Raw genomic sequence first — 26,546 nt, forward strand, 5'->3', positions numbered from 1 at the left:
CGAGGGACACAAGAAGACTCAGGCTGTTATCGCTGTGGGCAAAAGGGGCATAGAGCAGCCCAGTGCCCCAAGCTCCCAGACAGGTTGAGCAGGCCGGGGGGTCATGGAGTCAACTGGGTGGGGTCCCAGAAGCCAGAGGGGCTGGAGGCCAAGGCGGGTGGTGCTGACAATGGGCACTCGGATTGGGCTGAGTCCGCCCCACAGACCAGCTCCTCAGGGGGACCAAATGCTCAGAGGTCAGTTTACAGAGTGGGGGCAGCACTGCCTCTGTGGAGCAAACGTCTCAAACACCTCGAGGTAGACGGGAGAAAGGTCACGGGGTTCTGGGACACAGGCGCTGACGTGACGCTGGCCCGACCCGGGGTGGTGGCACTGGGCCGCATGATACCCAATTCCCACCTGACTGTAACAGGAATTGACGGGACCCATTTCAAGGTGCCCATGGTGAGGGTGCACCTGAAATGGGGGAAGAAGGAAGGCCCCAAGGAGGTGGGCGTGCACAGCCATTTGCCGGTGGATATACTGATGGGGACTGACCTGGAGAACTGGCAAGGTGAACGCCCTCGTGCCCTGGTCCTGACCCATAGCCAAAGAAAACAAGGGGGGTGTTCCCCAGATTCGGGGGTACAGGCCCAGCCAAAGCCACAGAAGCCACAGGGGCCAACCCTGAGAGAAAGGAGCCCCCCAAAAACCAAATCTCACATGCCAGTGGTACTGGAGCCAGGCAGGGATGGGGAAGTAGCTTCGGCCCCTGCCCCAGCCGAAGAGTTCCAGGAAGAGCAGCAGAGAGACCCCTCCTTGCAGAAGCTGAGGGAACTGGCCAGTCTCAGCTCAGCTCCACAGCTGGGGGAGGGCTGCAGGGAGAGATTCCCATGGGAAAAGGGATTCCTGTACCGGGAATGGGCTCCCAGATGCAAAGCGGAGCCATGGAAGGTACAGAGGCAACTGGTGGTTCCCCAAAAGTACCGGCGCAGGTTGCTGTACCTAGCCCATGATGTCCCGCTCGCAGGACACCAGAGCTGCGTCTACACGTGCACGCTACTTCGAAGTAGCGGCACCAACTTCGACGTTAGGCGGCGAGACATTGAAGTCGCTAACCTCATGAGGAGATAGGAATAGCGCCCTACTTCGACGTTCAACGTCGAAGTAGGGACCGTGTAGACGATCCGCGTCCCGCAACGTCGAAATTGCTGGGTCCTCCATGGCGGCCATCAGCTGGGGGGTTGAGAGATGCTCTCTCTCCAGCCCCTGTGGGGCTCTATGGTCACCGTGGGCAGCAGCCCTTAGCCCAGGGCTTCTGGCTGCTTCTGCGGCAGCTGGGGATCTGTGCTGCAGGCACAGGGTCTGCAACCAGTTGTCAGCTCTGTGTATCTTGTGTTGTTTAGTGCAACTGTGTCTGGGAGGGGCCCTTTAAGGGAGCGGCTGGCTGTTGAGTCCGCCCTGTGACCCTGTCTGCAGCTGTGCCTGGCATCCCTATTTCGATGTGTGCTACTTTGACGTGTAGACGTTCCCTCGCTGTGCCTATTTTGATGTTGGGCTGAGCAACGTCGAAGTTGAACATCGACGTTGCCGGCCCTGGAGGACGTGTAGACGTTATTCATCGAAATAGACTATTTTGATGTCGCAACATCGAAATAAGCTATTTCGATGTTGGCTGCACGTGTAGACGTAGCCCAGGGGATCCACCGCACCAGGGAAAGGTTGTTACAGAACTTTTTTTGGCCTGGGATCTTTGCAGCTGTCCGTCTGTATTGCCTGTCCTGCGATCCCTGCCAGAAGGTGGGGAAGACCCAGGACAAGGCGAAAGCTGCCCTGAGACCACTGCCCATCATGGAGGAGCCTTTCCAGAAAGTGGCTATGGACATAGTGGGACCCTTCAGCAAGGCAACGTGTTCGGGGAAGAAATATATCTTGGTGGTGGTAGATTTTGCCACGCAATACCCAGAAGCAGTGGCCTTGACCTCTGTCGACGCTGACACCGTGGCGGATGCACTGCTGTCCATTTTCAGCAGAGTGGGGTTCCCCAAGGAGGTCCTCACAGATCAGGGGTGCAACTTCATGTCACCCCTGCTGCAAAGCTCGTGGGACAAGTGTGGAGTCCAGCACACCTGGGCCACAGCCTACCACCCGCAGACCAATGGGCTGGTGGAGTGGTTCAATGGGACTCTGAAGCAGATGCTGAGAACCTTCATGAACCAGCACCCCCAAGACTGGGACAAGTACTTACCCCACCTGCTGTTTGCATACAGGGAGGTGCCCCAGGAATCCACGGGGTTCTCCCCGTTTGAGCTGCTGTATGGAAGGAGGGTACGGGGACCCTTGGACTTGCTCAGCGAAGAGTGGGAGGGGACGGCCTCTCCTGAAGGGGAGTCAGTGGTACAGTATGTACTGACCTTCCGGGAAAAACTCACCGAGCTCATGGGCCTGGCCAGGGAGAACCTCTCCATGGCCCAAAGGAAGGAAAAGGTCTGATATGACTGTAACACGCGGGCCCGAGCCTATGCCACCGGGGACCAAGGGATGGTTCTCATACCCGTTGGCGGAACAAGCTGCAAGCGGCCTGGGATGGCCCCTTCAAGGTCGTCAAACAGCTAAATGACGTGAATTATGTGGTGGAACTGTCGAACCGGGCCCACAGCCACCGGGTCTATCATGTGAACATGATGAAACCTCACTGGGACAGGGAGAACTTGGTGCTGGCCGTGTGCAGGCACTGGGAGGGGCAGGGGGATGATCCCTTGGTGGATTTGCTCAAAGGGACTGGATCCGGCTCCCTGCTGAGAATCCAAAACGCTTCCAGGGGTTACTGGCCACTTTGTGCCGGGACAGGCTCTGCCCCCGGATCGGTCATTCTCTTCCAGCTGGGCAATCAGCTGGGCCTTGGTCGCCTTCCCCACGGTCAGGCCCCTCTCTCTGCACAGCCCCGCTAGCTCTGCCTTCAGGAGTCGGGTATAATCCATCTCCCCACCGTCTCCCAGGGTATCCACTCACCAGCAGCAGCTGCAGGTATGGCTCTGCTCCACCTCTGGCTCTTGTGAGGCTCCTTCCTTCTCTTGCGCTCAGTCAGCCACTGCCGGAGCTCATCCATGGGTGCAGTGCATCCCACTTCTGACACCAGTGTGATGGGGTTCAGGGGTCCCCCTGCACTGCACCCCGTCCGCTGGCAGGAGAGACTCTCACTCAGCAGGTACAACAGGAGGTTTATTAGGCAACAGATGCCCAGTTTCTCACAGAAGAGTCACTGCAGCAGTCAGAGACAGTCCTTCCAACCCGTCCTGGGGAGAAGACCCCGAGGGGTGCCCCTCTGGGGTGTAGCTTTCCCCCTCCTCAGGCTGGCTGCCTTCCAGCTCCTCTTCCCTCCAGCTTCTAACTGCCGCCTCCGATTCAAACCCAACTCGGCTCCTTCCTCCTCTTTGTTCAGGGCAGTGGTGTTACCTGCCAGCCTAGGTTATAGCCCCAGGGTCATCCTTAGCCGCTGGGAGCTGCTCTGCTTGTCTCCCACCCATCCAGCCTGAGTCTCACATGTACTTCCCCGACACACTCCATCACAGGGGCTTGGTATTGCCCCTTTCATGCGATGCAGCCGGGCAAGTCCCTTTAGTTCCCTCAGGTTAGTCGGTCTCCCTGTTTCAGCCTCCGGTCCATCAGCCACGTTCTCAAATCGGGCAGGCAGAGCCCATAGAGCTGCTGCAGCACCAGCAGATCAAAAAGTTCTTCTCTGGTCCGGGCCCTGGCCCGTCTGCCCACCAGTCCATAGAGCTGCTCCAGCCAATGTTTGGAATTCAGTCACGCTCCAGTAAAGGAAGGTACAAATGTTCCCCATAGTGTATGATCCTTGGCCTTGAGCCATACAAGAAAAAGAGTTGTGTGCCTCAGTTTCCCTTTCCATACCATGCAGTAGGTTTGGAACGTTCCTTCTCAGGTGAGAGGTTACAAGACTAGTTACAGGGAACAATGGCAACATTTCAGAATTACAAACTCCTTCAATGTACAATTCATGCTTCTGCATCCATGTGATCACATCACATGGCTCTTTCCAAACATTCAGTACATGGTACAATTCTACAGCTTTGGGTAGCAGCACCCACTGGTTACAGCAGTCAGCGTGAGTAACAGAACAAACCCATTGCAATTACACATTTGTGTTGCTCTTTGGTAGACCACAACCATGATTGAACCTCCTGGAGGTTCTGGCTTTTTAGGGCTAAGTAGGTGAGGCCTTTCCTTTGCACAGCCGTGTTCGAATCTCCCCCCTTACCCTGTGGGGTGGGAATCTGATCTCTCTGGGTGTACACTCCCTCCTAACAAGAGGAAGGGCATTGCTGATCCTCAGGGAGATGGCCCCCTCCTTGCCAGTCTGGAAATCTGCATTTTCCCAGGTACCAAACTGCTTTCTGAAAGTTGCTTTGTGAGTCCCATACTCAGACTCCACATGGAGAAATCCCTGTTTATCCCTTACTGGCCCACCAGGCCCACAGCTCCTTTGTCCTTCCACCTCCAGCTTCTGCCTCCCCCTGGAATCAGGAGTGGAGTTCCTTACCAGAGTGTAAATGTTTCCAGCATCTGGAGATAGGGGATTGCTGGCCTGCTCCTGCAAGTGACCTGGAACAGGACCACACTCCCAGTGCACTGGTCACACCCAGTCGCTTGGTTAGCACAGGGCTGCTCACGTTCCCTGAGAGTTTGCACTTTACTTGGGCCAACTTCCAGTTCCTGAGAAACCTTTCCACTGCCTGCTCCGCACCTTGCAGAGCACAGCCAGGGGTTCCACACGCGGGCAGGTTCTGGCCATCAGGAGCTGAGCCAAACTTCTCCCCAAACAACTGCTGCCTTCTACAGACGAGCAACTTTCCTGATCACTCTCATTTCCCTTGTTCCCATCCCCTGCAGTTAGACTGCTCAGGGAAACTTCCATGGGGAGCCCCTTCCTCACGAGTTCCCTCCAGCAATGGTTGACCTCCAGTGGGCTTTACAGGGGCCCTGCTCCCTTGAGCCACAACCAATTCCTTCTGGGCTTCACCTGTGCTCAGATCCAGCTCTGGGATCTTAGCACCATCTCAAGCTCCCACAGGCTCAGACAAAGGATTCACTTCCCTAGAAGCAGAAGCACTTTTCTTGCACTGAGGACCAATGTCCTTAGCAGGGATACCACTGCCCATCCCAGAGCCATTCCCTCTGCTCCAGCCCCCATGGCTGGGTTCAGAGTCACACCTGGAATGCTCTTTCCCGGTGGGTCCCTCTCCAGCCACCCCAGGCTGGGGAATCCTCCTCAGACAATGGACTAGTTTCCTCGTTGGCACAGACAGACTGTGACGGAGCAGGGGATACCTGTGTGTGTGTGAGTGGCTCACAGAGGGTGTGGGGCTCCTGCTGAGGGTAACCTTGAGGACCTGGTAACACCTTTGTACTGCAGACAAAGGAGGAGGTGGAGCCTGAGGGGTTTGAATTGGAACGGGGAGTTGGGAGCAGTGAGTCTGGGCTGGGAGAGAGAGAGACAAAGGAGGGGGCAAGGCCCCAGCTCTGGGGGCCCCTCGGGGCCTCCTCTCCCCAGCCTGGATAGGACTGGCTGTCTCTGCTGGCTGCACTGACCCCTCTGTACCATGCTGTGTCCTATCGGCTAATAAACCTGCTGTTCTCCTGCTGAGCGAGAGTCACTCCTGCCTGTGGATGGGGTACAGAGCCTGGGGGACCCTGGACCCCATCACACAGACCATCAGAGACACCTCTCCTTTGTCCCAGGCCCCTTGGCTGGTTTCAACACACACCCAGAAGGCGAAGCAGCTTCTCTCACAGACAACTTGCCATTCCCAGCGGACAAGCTGCTTTCCTGCACAGACACATGGGCATCTTCCTTGGCCCAGGCCTGGAAACTCTTCCCAGATCTGTTCTGGACACTAGTAGACGATGGGTTGGAATTGCTCCTTCCCTCTGTGATAGAGTAGGGGGTGGGTGTGTGAGACTCAGGCTGGATGTGTGTGTGACAGGCAGAGCAGTTCACAGTGGCTAAGGATGACCCTGGGGCTGTAACCTAGGCTGGCAGGTAACACCTCTGCCTTGAACACAGAGCAGGGAGGAGCCGAGCTGGGTTTGAATCAGAGGTGACAGTTAGAAGCTGGGGGAGAGGGAGGAAGGCAGCCAGCCTGGCGAGGGGGGAAGCTACACCCCAGAGGGGCACCCCTCGGGCTCCTCTCCCCAGGACCGGTTGGAATGACTGTCTCTGGCTGCTGTACTGTCGCTTCTGTGAGAAACTGGGCATCTGTTGCCTAATAAACCTCCTGTTCTACCTGCTGAGTGAGCGTCACTCCTGTCTGCAGACGGGGTGCAGTGCAGGGGGACCCCTGAACCCCATCACACCCTCCTTGAGCTGTGGCAGGCCACTCGGTTCAGAACTCCAGGCAGTCCAGTGTTCCCTGCCCTGATCTGGGCTCACCTCTGCAGGAGTTTCCTTAACCCTCAGCTCTGCCACTGCACATCCACGCTGCCTTGAACAGCTGCTTTAATCTCAGGTCAGTTTCCAGGTGCTGCTGCTTCACAGAGGAGTTGCTGAGCGTGGTGTTAGGCTCACAGGCCGATGCCCTCTGCACCCCATGATTCCTGGAAGAATCCCTTCAGCGTGCCAGACTCCTTGTGGGTAACATGTTCCCTGGGGTTGGGCCCTCGGCCCCTCTGCCTTCTGGGATGATTCCAATGGACTCCCAGGAGTAACCCCGACTCAAGTGTGACACCCCCTCTCAAGGACCATGACTGCACTCTCTTGGGTTCAGCCACAGGCCCCTCCGCCTTGGCGACCTGCACCTCGCTGCCCTTCAGCATGCCTGGGTCTTGCTGGCCCCCCTTCTTCCTTCTGCATGCCAGTCACTTACTGCCATCCTCGGGGTGCAGTACATCCCACTTCTGCCGCCAGTCTGATGGGGTTCAGGGGTCCCCAGGCTCTGCACCCTGTCCACAGGCAGCAGTGACTCTCACTCAGCAGGAGATCAGCAGGTTCATTGTGCCCTGCAAGGTGTGGGGCTGGGTCATTGTCCCTGGTGCCAGCCCAAGGCCCATGGGCTCTGTGCCCTTGGGGTGGGGAGGGATGCCTTGCACCAGCACTCCCTCAGCTGAGTGCTTGGGCAGCTGCTCTGGAGCAAGTCAGATGCTGCCCAGCTGATCAGCAGGATGCCCCGGCCGGCAGCCCCCAGGGAGGTTGTGTTTGGCTGGCTTGCACAGCCGCTTGTCTCGGTGCAGATAACAACAGTCATTCTACACGTGGATGGAAAACACCAGGGGACGTTGCTGGGCAGCCCTGGCTCACACAGCCACTCAGCTCTCGCACCCGTTCCACTCACCCTGGAGCAGCCACCGGGGGCATTGCCAGGGACCAGCTTCCCTTGCAGCTTGTCGGCCACTGCGACTGGAGCCTCCAGGTCCTGGGCAAGGCTGCACCACTGGACTGGGGGGTGAGTCCTGCTCTGCGCTGGGGGTCCCAGCACCTTAGAACTGCCATCTCTTAACCCACTGGCTGACCCTCGGCCCTCCCCAGCCCCCGGATCACTTCCAGCCCCAGCCCCCACTCCCCGACCTCCCCAGCCCTGTGATCTCCCCCAGCCCCCTGCTCACCCCCAGCGCCAGCCCCCACCCCTGGGATTCCCCCGCCCTGGGATCTACCCCCATCCCCCTGCTCACCTCTGGCCCCAGCCCCCACCTCCAGCCTCCCCAGCCCCCACCCCCGGGCCTCCCCAGCCCTGGGATCTACCCCCATCCCCCTGCTCACCTCTGGCCCCAGCCCCCACCCCCGGGCCTCCCCAGCCCTGGGATCTACCCCCATCCCCCTGCTCACCTCCGGCCCCAGTCCCCACCCCTGGGATTCCCCAGCCCTGGGATCTTCCCCCAGCCCCCTGCTCACCTCCAGCCCCAGCCCCCACCCCTGGGATTCCCCAGCCCTGGGATCTTCCCCCAGCCCCCTGCTCACCTCTGGCCCCAGCCCCCACCCCGCCTCCCCAGCCCTGGGGTCGCTCCAGCCCCCCGACCTCCCCAGCCCCGAGCTTCCCGCCAGCTCCGACACCCGCGCCTCCGCCTCCCGCTCCGTTCCCAGCATCCGGGGCCCGAGCAGCGCAGGCTCCCCTGGTTTTGCGCCTCGCTCGCTCCGGGCTCCGGGAAGCGGCTTCAGCACCAGGGACAGCGCCCGCGGAGCGCCGCCATGGCCAGCGAGGTGCGCGGCGCGGGGGCTCCTGGCTGCACCTCCGGGCAGCGAGCGGGGGGGGGTGTCTCTGTGGGTCCTGGAGCTGGGGGGTCACTGGGGATGGCCGGAGCTGTGGGGTCACTGAGGCTGGCTGGAGCTGGGGGAGAGGTTCACTGGGGATGGCTGGAGCTGGGGGAGAGGTTCACTGGGGATGGCTGGAGCTGGGGGGGTCACTGGGGCTGGTCGGAGCTGGGGGATCACTGGGGCTTGTTGGAGCTTGGGGGGGTCACTGGGGCTGGCTGGAGATGGGGGGGTCACTGGGGCTGGCTGGAGCTGGGGGGGGGTCACTGGGGCTGGCCAGAGCTGGGGGATCACTGCGGCTGGTCAGAGCTGGGGGGGTCACTGGGGCTGGTTGGAGCTGGGGGGGAGGTTCACTGGGGCTGGCTGGAGCTGGGGGGGGGTCACTGGGGCTGGTTGGAGCTGCGGGGGATCACTGGGGCTTGTTGGAGCCTGGGGGTGGTCACTGGGGCTGGCTGGAGCTGGGGGGGTCACTGGGCCTGGTTGGAGCTGCGGGGAGTCACTGGGGCTGGCCAGAGCTGGGTGGTCACTGGGGCTGGTCGGAGCTGGGGGAGTCACTGGGGCTGGCCAGAGCTGAGGTGGTCACTGGGGCTGGTTGGAGCTGGTGGGGGGTCACTGGGTCTGGCCGGAGCTGGGGGGTCACTGGAGCTGGTTGGATCTAGGGGGGTTACTGGGTCTGGCTGGAGCTGGGGGGGTCACTGAGGCTTGTTGGAGCTGGGAAGGGTCACTGGGGCTGGTTGGAGCTGGGGGGGTCACTGGAGCTGGTTGGAGCTGGGGGGGTCACTGGGGCTGGCTGGAGCTGGGGGGGTCACTGGGGCTGGTTGGAGCTGGGGGGGTCACTGGGGCTGGCTGGAGCTGGGGAGGGTTGCTGGAGCTGGGGAGGTTTACTGGGGCTGGTCAGACCTGGGGCGGGGGTGTCACTGGGGCTGGTCAGAGCTGGGGGGTCCCTGGGGCTGGTCAGACCTGGGTGGGTCACTGGGGCTGCTCCAACCTGGGAGGTTACTGGGGCTGGCTGGAGGCATTGGGGTGCTTGGAGCTGGGGAGGGGGGTCCCAGGTCTAACCCCTCACCTGTACTGTTGCAAAGCTGACCCCTCCTTGGGCTCCCACTGTGCAGCCTGCAACCCCCTGTCCCACCCTGCTGCCCTGTGTGCCCCCCTGTGACCCCAGGGGGATTAGCATGAAAGGGGGGCAGAGTGAGGTGGGCTCAGCATACAGCCCTTGGCTCCATGGGGTGCTGCCCCTCCTTGCCCCTCCTGCTTCCCAATTCTGATCTGCCCTGCTGCCCACCCCAGGCTCCAGGCAGCCTACTGGAGAATCCACAGCAGAGGCCAATTGCCTCAGGGCTCCCTGGCATCTCACCACAGCCCTGGCTCCGGAGCAGTCTCTGGGAGGAGCCGTTCTGTGGGCAGCGCCCACTCTTCCCCCAGGGTGAGCCACGCAGTTCCCCCTCCTTTGGCCAGGCTCTGGGCCCCTGCTGCACCCTGGGAGCACAGGCAGTGAGTCCTCAGGAGCCAGGACCCAGAGAGAGACATGTCTGCTCTTCAGAGATTCACACCCTCACTGGCAGTGACACACACACACACACACAGAGCACTGGCAGTGACATACACACAGCACTGGCAGTGACACACACACACACACACACACACAGAGCACTGGCAGTGACATACACACAGCACTGGCAGTGACACACACACACACACACACACAGAGCACTGGCAGTGACACACACACACACACACACACACACAGAGCACTGGCAGTGACATACACACAGCACTGGCAGTGACACACACACACACACACACACACACAGAGCACTGGCAGTGACATACACACAGCACTGGCAGTGACACACACACACACACACACACACACACAGAGCACTGGCAGTGACATACACACAGCACTGGCAGTGACACTCACAGAACACTGCAAGTCACACACACACACACACACACAGAGAACACTGGCAGTGACATACACACAGCACTGGCAGTGACACTCACAGAACACTGCAAGTCACACACACACACACACACACACACAGAGGCAGTAACAGCCCCTGGAGGTGGTAACTAGCCCAGAGGGCTCTGCCTAGAGAGAGGTGTTAAGGGGCCTGGCATTGCCCCAGGCCTTGGACGAGGGCCGTTGCCATGGGTGGAGCAGTGAGGGGCAGTGTGAATATGGGGCCGCGGCAGAAAACAGAACAAGCTGCATTTTAGCAAACACAAGTGGGGGGCGTTTGTCCCCTACTTCCGTGGCCCCCTCCCTCGGTTGGGAGATCTGCTGGGAGGGTGACCTCAGGCTTGGCCACGTTGGAGGGTCCCTGGCCTATAAAAGGGAGGGACGGAGACCCCCCCCCCAGGCTCTCACCAGAGGCGAGAAAGGCCTGGTCCCTTGGGGGTCACAGGGGTGTTCCTGGCCCAGGAGCTCCCCCAGGCCCCTCTGCTCACTGGAAGCTGGGGGTGTACCAAAGCCCCGAGTGAGACCTCGCGGGCTGCGTCATCACCTTATGTCTGCTGCTCTCTGTTGTCAGCTGGTCACCGCTGCTCCTTTTCACCGCCAGGCCTTCCGCTTGCACCTGGTGCTATCTCACCCTAGGCTCACAGGGCTCGGCCAGGGAACAGCCGCTAATGTGCAGGGGGTTGAGCAGGCCCTGGGGATCGGGGGTCACCCTGCTGGTGTAAGCCAGGCTTCAGAGCTGCTGTCCCGGCCACATCCTGCAGGCAATGGGAGCTACACGTCAAAGCCTGGGGCGAGACACAGGGTCTCAGGACAGGCCCATCAATGGCTGTTACCGGGCAGGGCAGGGCAGGGCAGGGTGGGTGTCCCTGGTCCGTGGCCTGCATGCCAGGTGCTGGCAATGGGTGGTGGGGGCTAGATGGCAGGATGGTCCCTGCTCTGCTCATCCTCAGGGGAATCTGACACCAGCCTCTCATCCTGCCCCTGTGTAACCTGCCGCACCCGCTCCCTCCAGGCCCATGACCTGCAGGAGCTGCGCCGGAGTGCCTCGCTGGCCACCAAGGTCTTTGTGCAGCGGGACTACAGCGACGGGACCCTCTGCCAGTTCCAGACCAAGTTCCCCCTGGAGCTGGACAGCCGGGTAGGAAGAGCGCTGCCCTGCTGAGCTGCAGGGAGCAGGGCAGGGCAGGGCTGGGGGTGAAGGACCCTGACTCCTGGGGTAAAGTGGTGACTGCTGGCTGAGGGCCAGCTGCAACGGCTGGGGCAGACAGCCTCCCATCCTGTTTCTGAGACTCACCGAGCCAGCCTGGCCCTGCCCCTCCCTGCCCCCTCCCCCCACCACAGACAAACCAGCCCTGCCCTCCCCCACCCAGCCAAAACGGCCCTGCCCCCTCATGCAGCCAATTCTGTGCTGCCCTCCCAGCCAAGCCAGCCCTGCTCCCCCCCGCACCCGTGCCAGCCACCACAAGTGCCACAAGGCTACGGAAAAGCTTGGGCCTCATGTACGAACTTCTACACGCCACAAACTCATAGATGAGTCTCAGGTGGGCGGGGGAGGGGCGCCAGAAGCGTTTCACCAGGGTCAGGCTGGGTGGCCACCAGAAGCTTTATTTATCTGCAGGTCCAGCCACTTGCAGCTCCCATTGGCCATGGTTTGCCACTCCCAGCCAATGGGAGCTGTGGGAAATGGCACCGCTCAGGCCACCACCTCCTGCAGCTCCCATTGGCTGGGAACGATAGACCGCAACTGCTGGGAGCTGAGAGTGGCTGGACCCGCAGATGTGCCATAAATAGTGTCTGCCTAGCCCTGGTGCAGCCTGTCCGGCCCACAGGCCACTTATTGTGCCCTCTGCTCAAAGGACACATTGCCCATGGGATAACATCTAGCTTCGGTCCTGCCAAAATACACCTATTCAGCCAGGTCCTATTAACTGCTCTTTGGAAAGGGGCATGTGGGAACAGAGTGCGGGAACATGGGGAGTGGGAACAGAGGGCAGGAATGGAGCGTGGGAACAGGGAGTGCGGGAACAGAGGGCAGGAATGGAGCGTGGGAACAGGGAGTGCGGGAATAGAGTGTGGGAACAGGGAGTGCGGGAATGGAGCGTGGGAACAGGGAGTGTGGGAACAGAGGGCAGGAATGGAGCGTGGGAACAGGGAGTGCGGGAACAGAGGGCAGGAATGGAGCGTGGGAACAGGGAGTGCGGGAATGGAGTGTGGGAACATGTAGCGTGGGAACAGGGAGTGCGGGAATGGAGCGTGGGAACAGGGAGTGCGGGAATGGAGTGTGGGAACACGTAGCGTGGGAACAGGGAGAGCGGGAAAGAGGCACATGGCAACATGAGCCCATGCCCCAGCAATGTGGCCGCAGCTCAGGGACGACAGGCTTGGGGCCCGGGGCCCAGGGCCCAGGATTGGCCTGATGAGGGTCCCGGCAGATGGTGACAGCCTGAGTCCGTGGAGGAGAAGTTCCCAGTTCCTGCATGTGCCCAGGTACCCAGTCTCAGGAGGGTCATTTGGGCTCCAGAGCACAGCCAGGCAGGCCCAAGGCAGTGCAGAGAGCAGGAAGTCACAACCTGGCCCATTCCAGATCCCCAGAGTCCAGCCAGGTGGGTTCCAATTCCTGGGCTGGTCCCAGCTGGCCCCTCCGCAGCCCAGCTGGTACCACTCAGCCTGGGCGCTGGATTACCCATTGTCCTCATGGCCCCCAGTGACCTGGCCCCACACCTGAGCCATCCCCACCTTTGCTGTAGCCTGCCCCAGCATTAACCTTTCCCCACCCTGGTGATCTCTGCAGCACACAGGGAAACTGAGGCACACACGGTCTTCATCCAAAATAGACCTGAAACTCCTGCTCTGGCTCCTCCTGCATGAGACCTGCCCCCACAACCCTGGGTGCTGGGCCTGGCCGGGGGGGTGGGGAGCTGCCCAGCCTCAGCCTGTACCTGGGCCTGCAGGTGCCCACAAGTCTGTGTGCCTGTGGCCATGGGGCTGTGTGCCTGCAGGGGGCTTTGTCTGCCAGGGGAGCTCCCTGGGGGCCCTATGCTGACAGTTTCTGAGCTCCTGCAGTGTGCAAGGAGTGGCCCTTCTGTCTCCTGACCGAGCTGGTCCGTGTCCCTAGGGGCCAGGTGGGGCTCTGCAGGGTCAGCCCACGGGGAGGCGCACAGTACCAGGGATGGGGACGGGGACGGGGACGGGGACGGGGACGGGGACGGAGCCCTCCTGTGGCTCCCTGGGCCTTTACCCGGGTGTCTTTGGCCCAGCTCGAGCGGCAGCTCTTTGAGGAGACGGTGAAGACCCTCAATGGTTTCTACGCCGAGGCAGAGAAGGTCGGGGGTAGCTCCTACCTGGAGGGCTGCCTGGCCTGCGCCACCGCCTACTTCGTCTTCCTCTGCATGGAGACCCACTATGAGAAGGTAGGGCTGGGCTGGGGCCCTGTGCTCCCCCTGCACCCCAGAGCCAGCCCAGCCCAGGGCAGGCACAACTCACTGCCCAGCCCAGCCAGGCCTGGGCTCCCCTGGGCCTGCCTCCGGTTTTGCAGGCGTGGCCTTAGTCACTGCCCTCAGCACTTTACTGGAAGGGCCCCAGGGTGACATTCTGCCCCAGGAAGGCTGCTGTACCAGCCACCCAGAGCCTCCCAGGCTCACGTTTAAACGTGGGGTGCGGGGCTCCTCCTGGAGCAAGGGGTGGGAGCAGGGCTGTCTCTGGGAGGGCCAGAGGGTGGGACCCAGCCAGGACACAGGGGCCGAGGCTGGGCCGGGGGCAGTCACAGGCACGAGAGGAGAGTCCAGGTCTGAGCTGGGTGCTGAGAGCCAGTTCCGCGGGCAGAGAGCTAGCAAGGTGGGTGACTCAGCCAGGGCCCCGCAGGCTCTGAGATGAGCAGGGGGCTGGACTGGGCCCAGCTTGGCCTCCCTCTGAGAGATGGAGATTACAGTAGGCCCTGCCCCACCCCCAGGGAGCCTGGGGCAGGCCCAGCAAAGCTCCACAGCAGGGGGTTCCTTGGGGCAGGGGAGGGTGCAGCTGAGGGGTGTTGCTGCCAGACACCCTGGCTCTGAGGCCCACGTGCACCCTGGGACTCAGCCCCAGCCCTGCCCTTGGGGGCCTGCTCCAGCTCCAGCCTGGCTTCTCCCCTCCCAGCACCGAGGCAGAGGCAGGAGCCGGGGAGGCACACATCTCACAGAGCTGGAAGGGGACTCCGGAGGCTGGCGAGTCCAGGCCCCTGCCCTCTTGGCAGGACCAAGCACCAGCCCTTCCTTTTGTTAATCTATTTGCCTCTCACCCTTACTAGCCCCTCACGGATGGAGCTCACACCCTGGGCTTAGCAGGCCAGTGCTCAAACCACTGAGCTCCCCCCTGTCCCCATCTCAGCACAGGCGCAGGTAGTGCTTCCTTCTGGGCGCTCACTTACCCATCTGTAGTAGGACGGGGTTTCTGGGCACCGCCAGAGACATCAATCCAGGGTAACTTTGCTTAAAATCCGGGCCACTCACAGCCCTGACTGGGATTTCCTTCTCACTAAGGCAAATGAAACCAGCTTCCACAGCACCTCAGCCAGCCCCCACAGGCCAGCCAGAGCCACCCAAGCAAACCCACAGACGTCCCAGTTTTATACCAGCCCAAACCAGCAGCCTCCTACTCAGATGAGAGGTTATTAAACCTATTTCACTCAGTCCACACAGACTCCTCCGAGCCCCAAAGGCTCCAGCCACAGTCCCCAGGCAATACACATTGGGATCGTACCCAAACCACCACGCTTAGCCGTCCTTCAGACCTCAACGGCCAAAGGTTTATTAACAAAGCAGAGAGCAGGGGGAGAGGGAGAGAGACGGCTGAAGCCACACTTTACGTCTCAATGGCAGCGATTGCTCCAGGCCAGCGGTGGGCTGTGCTGATTCCGGGCAGGCTCTGAAAGTCCGGCGTGTATGGGTCAGAGCCCAGGTTGCAGAGCTTTAGTTACTGGAGAGGCGTAGGTCTGGCCAGCTGGGGTCAGTGCGCTGGAACACGGAGCCTTGGAAACAGGAGCAAAAGACAAGCGACTCCTCCAGGATGGACGCTGCCAGCTGCACTCCCCAGTGTTTTCTGGGGGCGGGAAGAAGCCCTTTCTCCTTCCCCCCAGGCCCTTGAGGGTCTGTGTCCCCGGCCCAGGTGAGCCGCTGCAGCCAAATGCTGTTGGTAGCTGATTTGGCCAGCGCCCCGTCAGGTAGGGGTGTGGGCCGGGGGCCCTGACGGGCTGTCCCCTCTGCTGCCAGGTACTGAAGAAAATCTCCAGGTACGTGGCGGAGCAGAACGAGAAGGTGTACGCGCCACGGGGGCTGCTGCTCACCGACCCCGTGGAGCGGGGCATGCGGGTTGTATCCTGCCGGGCCCATGGGAGTGGTGGGGAGGGGTGCAGAGACGGGGACACAGGGCGGGGCTGAGCCTCGGGCAGGATAGGCCCCAGGCAGGGGCACTGCTGCCCAGCATGACCCTCCTACAGCCACACGTGGGGCTCCTCTGCCCTGCATCCCTGAGCTGCTGCACCACCCCCCTCCATGATTGCCCCCCCCAGCCAGCCCTGCGCCCCCCACTGGCCCTGCGCCCCGTGACTGGCCCTGCCCCCCCCAGCCAGCCCTGCACCCCGTGACTGGCCCTGCCCCCCGCAGCCAGCCCTGCGCCCCCCCCCAGCCAGCCCTGCGCCCCCCACTGGCCCTGCGCCCCGTGACTGGCCCTGCCCCCCCCAGCCAGCCCTGCACCCCGTGACTGGCCCTGCCCCCCACAGCCAGCCCTGCGCTCCCCACTGGCCCTGCCCCCCGTGACTGGCTTTGCCCCCCCCCAGACAGCCCTGCCCCCCTCCCCAGACAGCCCTCCACCCCCGGCCAGCCCTATCCCCCTGACAAGCCCAGCCCCTCATGACTGGCCCTGCCCCCATGACTGGCCCTGCTCCACCAACCGGCCCTGCCCTGGGTTGCAGCTGGGCGCAGGGTGCTCAGAGGTGGCCGTGGGCCCTGCCTGTCCCCCTGCCTGGCAGCCCTTGTCCTGCTGTCCGTCCTTAGCCAGCCCCAGATTGAGATCTCGATCTACGAGGACAGGTGCAGCAGCGGCAGCACCAGCAGCGCCAGCAGCAGCAGTGGGGGTGGTGCGGGGGGCCGGTGACTGGCCGAGAGTCCCTGCAGGGCCCCGTACGGCCAGGACGACCTCCGCAGGCTGCGCTACCAGAGCACCCGCTTCTGAGGGGCCGCGGCCGGCGAGCGACCAGCGTGGGGCCAAGTGCTTCGGGCGGCCCCAAGCCAATAGCCCCAGCCCACGGCCTGGGAGCTGCTGCCGGGGGCCTCTCCCCGCGCCCCAGGGTGCACTAAAGGAGCTGCAGTGGCCGTGGCCCCTCCTGCAGGGAGCGTGGCGTTGCCCTGGCACACAGCACCCGCGCTGCTGTCCCCGGCAAAGCCCCAGGGCCCCGGCCCTGGCGCCCGCCCTGTACCTCCCACCCGAGCAGGCAGCCGGTGCGGCTCCTGGCCCAGGGCTGCCCCCGGCAGACCCCACTGCGGCCCCATCAGCTGCCTGGGGCCAGGCCGGGCTCAGCGGGAGGCCCTGGGCCGGGCTGGGCACCAGGACCAGTGCCCTGTGCGGGCGCGGCACTGGGATCCCACTGATGAAGGAGGAGAGGTGGGGCCGGGCCAGGGGCACCCAAGTGCCTGGAGTCTGCGCGCCCAGTGCCTGCTCTGTCCTGGCTCCCAGTCACTGTGCTACCTGGCCTGGCCTGGCCCCTCCATGAGGCCCTGGCTCCCCCCAGCACCGACGGCCTCCTGTGGATCTGGGTGGGCCTCCGCCATGGGGAGGAGGCCCTGCAGCAGGTTTCCCACAAGGTGCCCCATGCCCCACACCCAGCCTCAGCTGGGGCCTGCGGGTCTCTGGGCACTGGACAGCAAGGCGAGGGGCTGCCCTCGGGAGAGCAGAGTCCAGCTGCCATGCCAGGGAGGCACCAGGCGGGCCCTGTGGAGAGCAGGGCAGAGGGGACCAGCTGAGGCTCCCTGGCCAGACAGGCCCTCGGAGCGGGCGATCCAGGTCTGCCCTCGCAGCAGGGGCGGTGCAGGGGCATTACAGGGCCTGCGGCCGATGCGGGACGGGGCCCAGGGCCATGGGCACGGCTGAGTGGCAGCTGCTCTGCAAGGGCATGGGGGGGCACAGGGTGCTGGCGATGGCCCAGCCTGTCCTGTACCTGGCCAGTGCCACCCCGTGTGGACACCCAATAAACCTTGTTCTGCCAGCCCGGCTGCCTCCACCGCGTCCTGCATGCAGGGGGTGTGGGGAGCTGGGCACTGCTGGCTGGGCTGCAGCGTGGCCAGCCAGGGGCTGGGGCTGGACTGGGTACTGCAGGGACCTCTGGCCAGGCACCATGGGGCTGGTACCTGGCTCTTGGGACCCTGGAGGCAGGCAGGCTCTGGGGCCCTGGCCATTCGCACCCTGGGGTGAGGGGCCCCCCAGGAGGTAGAGGGCGGCACTGCCACAGGCAGCCCAGCAGCTGGGACCCAGGGGATGCCAGGCCCCAGCACAGCCTGGGGTGCTCGGGAACACCAACCCCGCCGGGGCGATGGACAGGACGAGCCCGGGGGGGGCATTCGGGAGAAGGGGAAATGAGCCTAGAGGGGGTGACACTGGGGCCATGGCGTGACACGGCTGGGGGGCAGCACCCTGAGCCCCACAGAACAAGGGGGCAGGAGGTGACAGGGCAGAGGGAGCTGCAGGAAGGAGCCTTCTGGGTGTAGCAAAGGTGCTCACAAGGGCCCTGCTGCTCCTGGCACTCAGCCACGCCGGCAAGAGAAGGGGACGGTTACCCCACAAAGCCCAACCCGGCCTATGGCACTGGCTCCCCCGCCCCCCCGCAGGCTGGGCACGGTCAGGGGGCACAGGCCCCTGTGATGGAGTGGGGGGAGGGCATGTGTGAGTCAGGCTGGATGTGAGAGACAAGCAGAGCAGCTCCCAGGGGCTAAGGATGACCCTGGGGCTACAACTGGCAGGTAACACCTCTGCCCTGAACAAAGAGGAGGGAGGAGCCGAGCTGGTTTTTGAATCGGGGGCGGCAGTTAGAAGCTGGGAGGAGAGAGAGCTGGAAGGCAGCCAGCCTGAGGAGGGGGAAAGCTACACCCCAGAGGGGCACCCTCGGGCTCTTCTCCCCAGGACGGGTTGGAAGGACTGTCTCTGGCTGCTATGCTGTCGCTTCTGTGAGAAACTGGGCAGCTGTTGCCTAATAAACCTCCTGTTGTACCTGCTGAGTGAGAATCACTCCTGCCAGTGGACAGGGTGCAGTGCAGGGGGACCCCTGAACCCCATCACAGCCCCCCCGCCTGCAGGCCGGGCACAGGGGGCTCAGGAGGATCGGGGAGACCGTGGCGAGCTCTGTGTGGTTGTGGAGCTGGGCAGAGCCAGCACCAGGCAGGGCCATGGGATGCACGTGCCAGTCCTGGACCTCGGCCGCGTCGTGCTGCTGCAGCCTCCGGCCCTGCCTCCAGCCCGGGACAATGGGGCAGCCCCTCCCCTGGGGCCGGCAGCCACCTGCGCCTGGTCCATCTCCCTTTGCCCACTGGCCGCGCGCCCAAGCCCTGCCTGCTCCAGCCTCCCAGGGCCCCGGTGCTCACCACAGCACTGGCTGCCGGTGGGGCCGGAAGCCCAGATGGCAGCTGCAGGCAAAGGGCCCCGGGGAGTGGGCGCAGAGTTGGCTACAGCAGTGCAGCCCCCGGGCGGTGGAGGGAGAGTGGCTGGGCCTCGCCCGGAGCTCACCCTTGGCCGGTGGCTGGGGCTGGCGTGTGAGCTCTGCTGCCCACCCTACGCTGCGCCCGGCGGGAGGGAGCCCCAGGCCGCTCGGCACAGCCCCCCCGGCAGCTGGGGGTGTAGGGGGCAGTAGGGGCCCTGCTTACTCCCAGCCCCACTGTGCTCCTTATCCCCCCCACCCGCAGCTCTGTCCTGCAACCCCCCCTCGTGCCCATGCACAGCCAGGGCAGGCTGGAGCTGTGCCAGCCCCCGCATCCTCCACCCCCTCTGGCTGGGCCCCAGCTGCCCCCTGCACGCGCCGAGCCGGGCACAGGGCTGGCTGCACTCACTGCCCGGCTGGGGGCTGGAGCTCAGGGCCCTGGGACCTGCAGGGATGTCCCAGAGGCTGAGCAGTGAGGGCTCCCGCCAGCTCCGGGGGATGCAGCTCCCCACACAGCCCCACTCTGCAGCCTGGGCCCAGGCACCAGCCTGCAGCCCCGTGCTGAGCGAGCTGGGCCCCAGGGACCCGCCTCCAGGCTTCATCCCCAGCAACTCAGCAGGTGGATGCAAAACCAGACTTTGAGAGTTTATTGTGTTGCTTCTCAGGGAGGGGCTGGAAGACGGCGCCAGGGCCAGCTCCACAGGCTGGGGTCGCTGTGCTGCAAAGCACCCCTGGGGCGCCCACCCCAGCACGCGGGCCCAGCCCTGCCACTGCACACACCAGCAGGCACAAGGGTGTGGATGCGCCGAGCAAGCAGCTGGCCAGGGGCTGCCATCCTTGTTAAGGGCGAGCTCTCAGGGGGGCGGGGGCAGGCTCAGGTGCCTCCCTGGCGGCTTTCCCAGAGAACATGCAAGCGGGGCTGGCACATGGCTCTGCAGCCAGCGCAGCAGCTGCCCATGTCCAGGCACCACCGTGCCCTTCTCAGAGGTGGCGCCAGGCAGCCCCGGGCACTGGGGTGGGAGGGAGAGGCAGGGCGGAGAGGGAGGGGCCGAGCGGGGCAGCGAGCCCAGTCCAGGCGGCCGGCTGGCCCCCCCAGCGCTCACAGTGCATAGAAGTGAAGGCAGAGTCCCAAGCTCAGCGGGAGGAGGGGGCCAGGGGTGGCGCAGGCCCAGAGCCGGCTCCCTGCGGAGGGGTATCCGCCGAAAAAGGCCACTTGCGCTGCATGGAGAAGGAGAGAAGAGGTGGCGTCAGAAAGGCCAGCGTCTCCGGGCCCCGCTGGGATGGGGGCAGGGGGCCGGGGCCAGGCTGGGATGGGGCCAGCGTCTCCGGGCCCCGCTGGGATGGGGGCAGGGCCAGGCTGGGATGGGGGCAGGGCCAGGGCCAGGCTGGGATGGGGGCAGGGGGCCGGGGCCAGGCTGGGATGGGGCCAGGGCCAGGCTGGGATGGGGCCAGGGGCCAGGGCCAGGCTGGGATGGGGGCAGGGCCAGGGCCAGGCCCTCAGGGTCTCGCCAGCCCTGCACTCACTCACCCACGCAGGCTGTGCCGTCCTCGCTGACCTCGAAGCCCCGGGCACAGCGCCGATTACTGCGGCACCGGTACCCCCCATAGGTGTTGCTGCAGAGCGGCCTCTCCCGGGGGCACACGAAGGGGAACTGGGCACACTCGTCCGTGTCTGGGGGGACCGGGCCCAGCGTGAGCTAAGGCGCCCTCACCTCCCCCCCCGGGGTGCAGCCTCCCCCAACCCCCTCCCCGGGAACCAGCCCAGAAATGCCCCAGTCCGCAGCTCCTGCCACCCCGCAGCCGCCTGCCACCAGCCCCCCACCATGCAGCTCCCACCACCCCGCAGCTCCTGCCGCCAGCCCCCCACCCCACAGCTCCCACCACCCCACAGCTCCTGCCAACGTGCAGCTCCCGCCACCCCGCAGCCACCTGCCACCAGCCCCCCACCCCACAGCTCCCACCACCCCGCAGCTCCTGCCACCCTGCAGCTCCCGCCACCCCGCAGCCACCTGCCACCAGCCCCCCACCCCACAGCTCCCACCACCCCGCAGCTCCTGCCACCCTGCAGCTCCCGCCACCCCGCAGCCACCTGCCGCCAGCCCCCCACCCCACAGCTCCCACCACCCTGCAGCTCCTGCCACCCTGCAGTGCCCACCATCCCGCAGCCGCCTGCCGCCAGCCCTCCACCCTGCAGCTCCTGCCACCCCGCAGCCACCTGCCGCCAGCCCCCCACCATGCAGCTCCCGCCACCCCGGAGCTGCCGCCACCCTGCAGCGCCCACCATCCCGCAGCCACCTGCCACCAGCCCCCAACCATGCAGCTCCCGCCACCCTGCAGCCGCCTGCCGCCAGCCCCCCACCCCGCAGCTCCCGCCACCCCGCAGCCGCCTGCCACCAGCCCCCCACCCTGCAGCTCCCGCCACCCCGCAGCCGCCTGCCGCCAGCCCCCCACCCCACAGCTCCCACCACCCCGCTGTGCCCCACCCCACGGCTGCCTGTTGCCAGCCCCCCGCAGCCCCCCCCGCCCTGCCTGCAGCGACTCACCAACGCAGCGTCCGCTCTCATGCTGGGAGAAGCCCTGGCCACACTTTGGGGTGAGGAGAAGCAGAGACCAGGCTGGATTAGTGGGGGCAGGGGCTGCCCCAACCTTCCCAGCTCCCCATCAGGCCAGGACTGGGCTCAGGGACCGTTCTGTGAGCAGCCAGGTGGTGGCCGCAGACCGGGCACTGACTTCCCAGCGCTCTGGAGCCGGTGGGCTGGGCAGCTGGCGGGGTGGCTAGGCACTGCCAGCCTGAGGCCAGGGCACCACGTCCCTTGGCTCGTCCTGCCTAAGAGGGCATCTGTCTGTCTGTGTCCTGCTGTCTGCTCCATGCCACTGAGCCAGTTCCCAGGGCCACGTCCCCCTCCCTGCGCCGGCAGCTGCCCTGCCCAGCTTCACTCACCTCCAGTGAGGCAGGTGCCAGCTGCCCCTCGGCTCCTGGGTAGGGGATCTCCAGCACGGAGTTGATCTCGCTGGCGGACACGGCCCGGACCAGCACCCTGCCATCTGGCCACGTGACCTCCAGGCTGCTGGCTTGGTCCTGGCCTGTGGAGGAGGAGCCCTCAGCGTGGGCCAAGAGTCCCCACGGTGGGTACAGAGCAGCAGCTTGTGGGGACCCGGGGGGGCCCAGTGGTTCCCAAGCATTTGGCTGCTGGGCTCCCAGGCTGGGCTGCTCTGGCATGGGGCTCATGGGTTAGCACCAGCCTCCCCGCCGACGAGCAGCTGGGGGCGGCAGGATGCTCGGCGTAGGGTGACCACCCTGTCCTGTGTCGGGCAGGGCAGCCCCGCACTTGGGGTGCCAGAAAGGCGTCCAGACTGATTTTTAAAGGGGACCAGTCATCCTGAATTTGGGCCCCTTTTCTGCCAGCAGCTGTGCAGGTATCACTTCCCCAGCCTGGGGTCACCGGGGGGCGCCAGCAGCTGCTGCTTCCCCAGGGCTCAGGATGCGCCAGCGGCTGCCGCTTCCTTCCCCCGCCCCCACGTCCCCCCTCCCGTCTTTGGGCCAGGGAGCCATGGTCACCCCAGCTCAGCTCAGCACCCCGCCCGGGCCACGCAGCGGGTACCCAGCCCCAGTGCTAATGAACAGCACAGCAGGACAAGGAGCCCAGGGTGGGGGCAGCAGCTCAGGCCTCAGGGCAGTGCCAGAGCTGGTGGTGGGGACCCCTGGATGGGGCAGGAGGTGGCTGTGGGTCAGGACTCTGGGGCACAGACAGAGCTGGAGTTGTGGGGAGCCCAGGGCTGGGCTGGCAGGGCTGTAAGTTGGAGTGAGGGTCACTGGCAGAGCTGGGGGGCGGGTAACCCAGGGCTGGGCTGGCAGATCTGTGGGTCGGACGTGAGAAGCACCGGCAGAGCTGGGGGGCATGAGCCCAGGGCTGGGCTGGCAGGGGCCATGGGTCAGAACTGAGGGGCACCGGCAGATCTGTGAGTCGAGACTGAGGGGCACTAGCAGAGCTGGATGGCAGGAGCCCAGGGCTGGGCTGGCAGGGGCCGTGGGTCAGGACTGTGGGGCACCGGCAGAGCTGGATGGCAGGAGCCCAGAGTTGGGCTGGCAGGGGCTGTGGGTCAGGACTGAGGGGCACCGGCAGAGCTGGATAGCAGGAACCCAGGGCTGGGCTGGCAGATCTGTGGGTTGGGACTGTGGGGCACCAGCAGAGCTGGGGGGCAGGAGCCCAGGGCTGGGCTGGCAGATCTGTGGGTTGGGACTGAGGGGCACCGGCAGAGCTGGATGGCAGGTGCCCAGAGCTGGGCTGGCAGGGGCTGTGGGTCAGAACTGAGGGGCACCGGCAGATCTGTGGGTCAGGACTGTGGGGCACCAGCAGAGCTGGGGCGCAGGAGCCCAGGGCTGGGCTGGCAGGGGCTGTGGGTCAGAACTGAGGGGCACCGGCAGATCTGTGGGTCAGGACTGTGGGGCACCAGCAGAGCTGGGGGGCAGGAGCCCAGGGCTGGGCTGGCAGGGGCTGTGGTCGGGATTCTGTGGCAGAGGCAGAGCTGGGGAGCCTGGCATGGGAATCTAACACAGCCAGGCCCCCCACAGGAGACACAGGCAGGCGCCCAGGGGTGAGGGCTCTCAGGGCAGGCTGCTGGCGACTCACCCAGGCCGAAGTGGGCCACAGGCTCCATCTGGCACAGGTAGCCGGAGCCGCCGTCGATGATGCGCAGGTGCGCCCCACTGTGCTGGGTGAAGAGCACCACCCTGGCCCCCCGGGCATAGGCCCCGAAGCGGGTGCGTGGGATGACACGGAGCCAGTTATTGGCAGCACCCTGTGGGGACAGACGGGTGAGAGAAGCCAGGCGCGTGGAGGGGGGAATCGTCTGGGAACAGCTTGAACATTGTGTGCCTCAGTTTCCCCCAGCTGCCCCGTCACCTGCAGCAGAGAAGGGCTGGATGTGAGGGTGGGGATTTGGTGGCTCTGCACTGGCCAGGCCTGTGACAAAGTGTGGGGTGTGGGGATTTTCTCCCCCAGTTAGATGGCCAGCGTTGCCTGGTGCCCTGTAGCTCCCTAAAGTGGTAACATGAGCTCTCTGCTGACACCTTTGTTCCCTGGGGTAGGTGGGGACTGGAGGTTTCAATTGGAGCTGGGAGTTGGAAGGAGTTTGCAAGGCTGGGGGAGAACGACAAAGGGGGCCAAGGCCCTGGCTTGGGGGCTCCCCTTAGAGCCTCCTCTCCCCAAAAGGAATTGGACTGACGGTTTATGCCCTGATGTTTCTGTACTGTGCTGAGCCCTGTCACCTAATAAACCTTCTGCTCCACCTGCTGAGGGTCACTCCTGCCTGCGGACCGGCTGCTGTGCGCAGGGCTCCTGAACCCGTGGCTGGCCTTCCAGCAGCGACTCACAGGGGTGCAGTAGCAGGAAGGGGGCTTGCAAGAGCCAGGCATGTTGGAGGCAGAATGAAGGGATTCCTGGGAGCTATGGGTCGCTGCAGCATGGGCTGGTGGGTCGGCATCCCAGGGACCAGCAGGGAGATGGATCACACCCGATTCCCGAGGGCAGGCCACGTGGGGCTGTGCCAAGAGAGGGGCCAGATTGCGGGGAAGGCAACCAAGGCCCAGCTGATTGGCCAGCTGGAAGAGAATGACCAGTCCAGGGCCTGGATCCTGTCCCAGTGGGAAGCAGCCGGTCACCCCCAGGAGCACCTCAGACCCTTAGGCAGCAGCGGGGGCTGGACCCAACCAGACAGACATGGTGCCCACGCGGCCACGCTCCACCAGCCACAGCGCGTCCTGGGGGGTCGCCAGAGCTGCAAGGTCTGGGCATTGTGATATGTCTGAAAGAATTGGAGGACCTTAGGCAGGAGCAACGGGAGAGGGAGAGCGGCAGCGTGAGAGGACCGTGGTGGGGGCGAGACGCCAAGAGGCCCCGGCTCTGGGGAGGACCCAGAAGTTTGTGCTGGCCCAGTGCAAGTATGTGGGGGGCTGGAAGGGTTTCTTACCTCCCTCGAGAGTCTGCGAGTTGCACCAGCTCGCCCGCTTGCTGCACCCGAAGGCTGCAGAGGTGCTCTACGGCTGCAGCCCAGGGCCTAGGATCTGGTCGGCCAGGCCCCGAGACAGAGGAAGAAGATCCAGGAGGTGCAGAAGGGGCTAGAGGGGACCAGCGAAGGCCTGGCCTCCTGCCTGACACACCAGCGCAAGGGGTGCTCAGGAGGGGGCCCAGGCCGCAGAGGTCTGGTTAAGCGGACGGCCCTGGAGCTGTTCTGTGGAGTGTGACCTCCTGGCCTGAGGCTGCGGCTTGAGGACTGGGAGCTAGAGGACCCACCCGGCGCAGGGAAGCTGGCGGATGAGTTCACGGACAGCCGGGCCAGTGTGAAAGGGAATCCCAGAGACCACTTCCTGGCTGTGCTACAGAGGGAATCGCCTACGGGGTGAGCCCAGGAAACGGGCCAGCCAGGGCCCAGATGCAGCAGCTGGCCTGAGGGTACCCGTTGCCACCACTTGGGCAAAGGGGTCGCAAACGGGCTCCGTGCCCCAGGACCAGGACAGAGCCCACACCCTGAGACTCCCCAGGGCTAACCGGGTGGGGCAGGGACTGGCAGGCTGGCCTCAGCTCGGGGAGACCTGACATTCCAGAGGTGGGCAGCTCCATGCACCAGGCGGGCACACGGCCACCGCTGCAGAGCGAGCGCCTCCCACCCCTTCAGGTGGATGGGAGGAAGGTCACGAGATTCTGGGACATGGGTGCAGATGTGACACTGGCCTGGCCCCAGATTGGATGATGCTCAGCTCCCCCCTGTGATGGGAACAGCCGGGCCCCCTTTCGAGGTGCCAGTGGCGAGGGTGCACCTGAAATGGGGGGATGAGGCAGGCCCCCAGGAGGTGGGTGTGCGCCGTTATTCGCCCTCTGACATACTGATGGGGGTGACCTGGAACGCTGGTCAGGTGAACTTCCTCAGGCCCTGGTGTTGACCCGCAGCCAAAGGAAGCGAGGGGTCTGTGGAGCCGCAGGGACCTGTCTTGGGAGACGGGGGGGCTCGCGAGTGGGATCTCACAGGCCAGTGGTCCTGGACCCAGGCAGGGAGATGGAATTAGTTCCTACCCCTTCCCTACCCAAGGAGTTCCAGGTGGCACTGCAGAGACCCCCTGTGCTGGAGTGGGGGGAGTGCATGTGTGAGTCAGGCTGGGTGTGAGAGACAAGCAGAGCAGCTCCCAGTGGCTAAGGATGACCCTGGGGCTACAACTGGCAGGTAACACCTCTGCCCTGAACAAAGAGGAGGGAGGAGCCGAGCAGGGTTTTTGAATCGGGGGCAGCAGTGAGAGGCTAGGGGAAGAGTGAGGTGGAAGGCAGCCAGCCTGAGGAGGGGGAAAGCTACACCCCAGAGGGGCACCCCTCGGGGTCTTGTCCCCAGGATGGGTTGGAAGGACTGTCTCTGGCTGCTGTACTGTCGCTTCTGTGAGAAACTGGGCAGCTGTTGCCTAATAAACCTCCTGTTGTACCTGCTGAGTGAGAGTCACTCCTGCCAGCAGATGGGGTGCAGTGCAGGGGGACCCCTGAACCCCATCACACACCCTCCTTGCAGAAGCTGAGGGAACTGGTCAGCCTCAGCCTGGCCCCACCACTGGGGGAGGGCTGCAGGGGGGATTCCTGTGGGAGAAGGGATTCCTGTACTGGGAACGGGTTCCCACATGCAAAGTGGAGCTGTCGGGGGTC

General features: G+C 64.3%; 2 protein-coding genes across 2 annotated transcripts in view; one reads left to right on the plus strand and one right to left on the minus strand.

The window, feature by feature from the left end:
- GOLGA7B (golgin A7 family member B) overlaps positions 1-16,334 on the plus strand; it is a 38,996-nt gene extending 22,662 nt beyond the window's left edge. The window contains exons 2-7 of the mRNA XM_075000403.1: positions 7,339-7,439; positions 8,075-8,191; positions 11,221-11,346; positions 13,466-13,618; positions 15,452-15,553; positions 16,245-16,334. Coding sequence (XP_074856504.1) covers positions 7,339-7,439; positions 8,075-8,191; positions 11,221-11,346; positions 13,466-13,618; positions 15,452-15,553; positions 16,245-16,334 — 689 coding nt within the window. The remainder of the gene's footprint in view (positions 1-7,338; positions 7,440-8,074; positions 8,192-11,220; positions 11,347-13,465; positions 13,619-15,451; positions 15,554-16,244) is intronic.
- Positions 16,335-19,835: 3,501 nt separating this feature from the next.
- The window catches only part of CRTAC1 (cartilage acidic protein 1), a 45,012-nt gene continuing 38,301 nt past the window's right edge, over positions 19,836-26,546 (minus strand). Inside the window, exons 11-15 of the mRNA XM_074999358.1 lie at positions 23,496-23,664; positions 21,806-21,948; positions 21,408-21,450; positions 20,393-20,536; positions 19,836-20,082 (exon numbers count right to left, since the gene is read on the minus strand). Of these exons, the coding sequence (XP_074855459.1) occupies positions 19,964-20,082; positions 20,393-20,536; positions 21,408-21,450; positions 21,806-21,948; positions 23,496-23,664 (618 nt within the window). The 3' untranslated portion in view covers positions 19,836-19,963. The remainder of the gene's footprint in view (positions 20,083-20,392; positions 20,537-21,407; positions 21,451-21,805; positions 21,949-23,495; positions 23,665-26,546) is intronic.

This window comes from Carettochelys insculpta, chromosome 7 (genome assembly GCF_033958435.1).
Source record: "Carettochelys insculpta isolate YL-2023 chromosome 7, ASM3395843v1, whole genome shotgun sequence".
In the NCBI taxonomy this organism is placed as follows: domain Eukaryota; kingdom Metazoa; phylum Chordata; order Testudines; family Carettochelyidae; genus Carettochelys; species Carettochelys insculpta.